At 34.3% G+C, this 4,497-nt stretch overlaps 1 protein-coding gene across 1 annotated transcript; it reads right to left on the bottom strand.

Moving 5' to 3' along the window:
- Positions 1-777: 777 nt before the first annotated feature.
- LOC149221381 (alcohol dehydrogenase-like 4) lies at positions 778-4,152 on the bottom strand. Its single transcript, XM_089382967.1, has 10 exons — positions 3,864-4,152; positions 3,495-3,631; positions 3,209-3,258; positions 2,806-3,131; positions 2,118-2,200; positions 1,939-2,014; positions 1,422-1,483; positions 1,237-1,332; positions 983-1,144; positions 778-888 (listed from the first exon to the last, which is right to left on the bottom strand). The coding sequence occupies exons 1-10, from the start codon at positions 3,982-3,984 to the stop codon at positions 778-780; spliced, it is 1,224 nt and encodes a 407-aa protein (XP_089239093.1). The 5' UTR covers positions 3,985-4,152.
- Between the last annotated feature and the right edge of the window lie 345 nt (positions 4,153-4,497).

Here is a 4,497-nt window from a genome sequence, read left to right on the forward strand (position 1 = left end):
GAAAGCAAAAACATATTAACTTAGAAAACTGTTAATAAAAACCTAGAAATGCTCACACATGCTTGAAAAAGAGATATACATATTATTACTAAGATATGTATATACTATTACCGAGATATGCATATTATTTGACCAAAATTTTGACTATCTTCTATATCATAAAAATATGCATATTATTTGACAAAAATTTTCGCTGTCTTCTATATTATAAAGATTTCAATAGATTTTTTTAACAGTTATTTCAAAACATATGATAAAGCGTTTCAGCGAGATACAGCAACTAATAATATTACTGTTATTCAGATATGCAGGGTATTTGACCAAAATTTTGACATCTTTTATCTCATAAAGATTTCAATTGAATTTTCTTTTAAATGGTTATTTCAAATGATATGATAGACATTTTAATAGTTATTTGAAAACATGTGATAAAGCATTTCGGCCAGATACAACAACTGAAAATATTTATGTGCCATTTAGTTGATATTAAAATTTAGCATATTTTAAAGATGGAGTAAATTGGTTTAGAGAACAATGGATTTTCGAGTGAGTTTTTTTAGAAATCCTAAACACAGTTATTAAGCTTTAAAATTTTGAGTGTTTTCGAGGTTTTTGATGATGTTGAATCCATTTTCACTTTAACAAATAAAAAGTAAATATTTAAAAACTGATATAACATTAAATAAATAATAAAATTAAGCAAATATTTAAAAACTGGTATAACATTAAATAAATAATAAAATTACAAAATTACAGTGATATACTTTATCATTATAATTAAAGGTGCAAAATACATCTCAAGCTCTTGCCTTCCAACATCAATTCAAAAGCTTTGTTGATCTCTGAAAATGGCAACTCTTGGGTAATAAACTCATCTACCCTTATCTCCTGCGATCAAAATCAAAACAAATATTTGTAATGTATTATTCATTGGACAAGATTAAGGTGGGCATCAAAGGGAATGGATAGGCAAGGTTTATACCTTATTCATAATTAAAGTATCAACCAGATAAGGCAGTTGACTTTTTCCCTTCACACCACCGAATGTTGCAGCCACGATTCTCCTCATAAACAATTCGGATGGATGGAAACTTATCTTTTGAGGACTCATATCCAACCCTAACAAAATCGTCAAACCTAAAGACTGCAATTTATATTAATATCAGAGAGATTGTACTTCACATCAATTAAAATTGATTTGAGATGATGGCAGACCAAAGGGAAGGGCTGCTTTACCTCCCGAGTAGCCAAGAAGGCCTCATATAAAACCTGTGTGTTTCCAATGCATTCGAAGCTGTAGTACACACCTCCATCTGTCATCTCTGTTATCACCTAATGGAGCGATTCCCCTCTTTATCAGCCAGCAAAGTCATCCAAGTCTTCTAATATACGATTAGATAACATGGTTCAGCCAAAAATACCTCATGAATTGGTTGTTCATGGTCTTTTGGATTGATGCAGTCAGTCACACCCAAGGCTCTAGCTGCAGTGAAAGCATAGTAAATATTATGTTTTCAAATTGCAGATATCTCTTTTAACCCAGGGGGAAGCTATCAAACTTTTAGAGGATGATTTTTTAGTTAGAGTATAAAAGGTTAAAGTAATTTGATCTTTCCATTTTTAAAATAAGAGTAAGAATTAATTAAAAATATATTCATAAATCGTAGAAGGTAAATCATAAATTGGAGAATGTGACTTGTTATAATTGTAATTATGTATTAAATTGGTGTATGAAACTTTTTTATTTATATAATAGAAAATTTAATTTTACTCAATAATTTGACTACTAAAATCTATAAAAACATACTTTCTTTACTTCTCTAATTCTTGTGATATCATTATAACTTCTTATAAAAAATACATGCTCTTAACATAATATTATGGATATTTGAATAGTTTATAAAAATTAAATCCCACTTGCAGAATCTCCTTTTTCACCTTTTATGAACTTGCTTGGATTTGTGTCTACGCCAATTATCCTGGATGCCCCTCTCATCCTCGCACCCTGTGAAACCTATACAGAGCCAGAAGGCCATTATTGTCACAAATGAGAAACTTACATAAAGTCAAATCATGAAAGATCGGGGCAATAGCTTGGAGAGAATGAGAGAACTCACTGCAAGGCCAACAGTGCCGAGGCCAAAAATGGCCACCGTCGATTCAGGTTCAATATTGGCCATGTACAAAGCTGCTCCAACCCCTGATTAAATACCCACCAGAAATAAATATTTGTCATTCTAGCAGTATATTTTATCTTAATTAGTTGACATACAAAACCATTGATTGATCATGTATTTTTTCTAGTTAGTGAGATTGACCAGTATTTTTTGTTTGTTTGTTAGGTAATGCGATTTTTGAGATGATTGGCATGTCTAACTTATGGTTTGAGTAGCTGTAACTCAAGTAACTCAAGGGCATCTAAGCCTTCAAAATTATCCCAAAGCCTGAGCCACACCAACCTTTAGCATAGCTAGATTTTTTTCCTCATAAAATTTCAAATGAGTAACTTTTTCACCCAGAAATACCTTAACATAACACCTTGTCACCTCTATTCTAAACTCCTTGAGCTTAAACCTACCAACTTTTGAACTAATACTTTCACACGTTAATTTACATTAATTATTAATTTTTTGTTTGTTGGCTAAACTTACTGACTTTTGATCAGACAACCTTCGTACACAAAGTACTTTAACGCTCAACAGCACACACTATATCGTACTATTCTAAGCCCCAAAAACTGTCTGGCCATTTATTCATACCCAAGGGGAACATGCATGAAAAGATAACAGACCTAATAATTGATACCTGTGGTTATACCGCAGCCAAGCAAGCATGCTTGGTCCAAAGGGGCCTCTGGGTTGATTTTGACAACGCAAGCATAATCAACAACTGTGTACTCACTGAATGTGGAAGTGGACATCAAATGGTAAATGGGCTTTTCCCTAATTGAGAAACGAGTCTTTCCATCAATTCTCATCACAGTCCTCATGGGATCGACTTTGAATTTATCACACTTATTAGTCCTATTGGATTTACAGCACACACAATCTCCACACTCTCCTGTGAACAAGGGAATCACATGATCTCCCTCCTTAATATCTGTCACGCCTTCTCCTACGCTCTCCACTATCCTGCAACCACAATTTTCATTCATTAGAGCAGTTTGAAAAGCATATAACGGCTAAAAAAACTAGTGATACATATTTACCCAGCACCCTCGTGTCCCAATATCCGAGGAAATGCTTGGAATCCTTCTTCCTGCAAATATTATGTGAGCTGGAATTAAAGAAATCAAGGGCAGCAACCAGTGACAAGAAATGAGAAGATATTAATAAATGGGCAGAAAAGGAAACCACAAAATTACACACTCAGATATGAGCTGCTGTTCACTAAATTGCTTAATTCAATTGCTTGAAGCTACACTATTAAATAAACTCAAACCTACTAAGAGATATGTCACAAAGGGAAGTCTAACAACCTAGAAACAGGATTACCTTTCCAGTCCAGTATAAAATATCAGTGTGGCAAACAGAGGTGTGGGTGATTTTGATGCGAACTTCCATAGCCTGCGGTGGATCTACTTTAATCTCTTCAATAACCAATGGCATTTTTGGCCCCCATGATACGGCCGCTGGTGCCACAAATCACAATGGCATTAATGTTGAATTGAAAGTTTTGGGCCTAGAATCTAAACTTAACATGTGTGAGTTAAGATTGGCATATCTATTCTCAGCAATTTTGAATGTATATAGCTTTACCCAATTGAACTAATGCAATTTACTGAATAGCCAGATTGTATTTCCTCACTCACCTCTGCCTCTTTGTAAATATTTTTCAAAATAAGAATGATAGTAAAACGATACCTCTGCAAGTGATGACTTTACCAACAGTTTTCTGAGTCAACACACACCCTTGATCATTAAAGCTGAGAGTATCCACCATGTGGGTGAGATCACCAACACTTTCATCAGAAGGATTTTCCATCACTCTGCAACCAACAAATTATGAGAATTCAAAACAATGCACTCACTCAAGTCAAGCTTTATAATCATGTGACTTGAGATTGGCGAGGCAGAGGGGCTGCAAGCATGGAAAATTTTCCGAGGCATCCCTTGGACAAGGAATAAAAGGCAATCAAACTCGTGTGTTTTGGGACCATAATTTTAGGTTTAATAATCAAATTCGTTTTCAATTCTATTGCTGATGTTTTTGTTACACTCAACGTCATAAATTTATGTGCCTGAGTGGACAGATTCAAAGTTCTCAACTTAATCATATCTCAATCTATAAAATATCACCTTGTCATGGGCGAGTAATTGGATTGGTAACAATAAATCAGAATCACATGCTCCCACTGACTTTCCCTATAAATAAATCTGTATTCCAGTCATAAGGCCTAGGAATGGAGGTCCCAGCACTATACCCTCGGTCATTCTGGTGTCAGGTCCGCTGGAATATTGTTGCTGGTAAAGATTGTGTATTATTCCCTGATTCTAC

Source organism: Pinus tabuliformis, chromosome Q, assembly GCF_031772625.1.
Source record: "Pinus tabuliformis cultivar Carrire ecotype Pingquan chromosome Q, CPIR1, whole genome shotgun sequence".
Lineage (NCBI taxonomy): Eukaryota > Viridiplantae > Streptophyta > Pinopsida > Pinales > Pinaceae > Pinus > Pinus tabuliformis.

What these genes read in the sequence shown, in the direction of transcription:
- LOC149221381 (XM_089382967.1), bottom strand. Translation starts at nt 3,984, where the DNA reads ATGGAAAATCCTTCTGATGAAAGTGTTGGTGATCTCACCCACATGGTG. An exon ending in ATGAACAACCAATTCATGAG is followed by an intron (nt 1,333 to 1,421) that starts GTATTTTTGGCT and finishes TCGCTCCATTAG; the next exon opens with GTGATAACAGAGATGACAGA. An exon ending in ATACTTTAATTATGAATAAG is followed by an intron (nt 889 to 982) that starts GTATAAACCTTG and finishes TTTTGATCGCAG; the next exon opens with GAGATAAGGGTAGATGAGTT.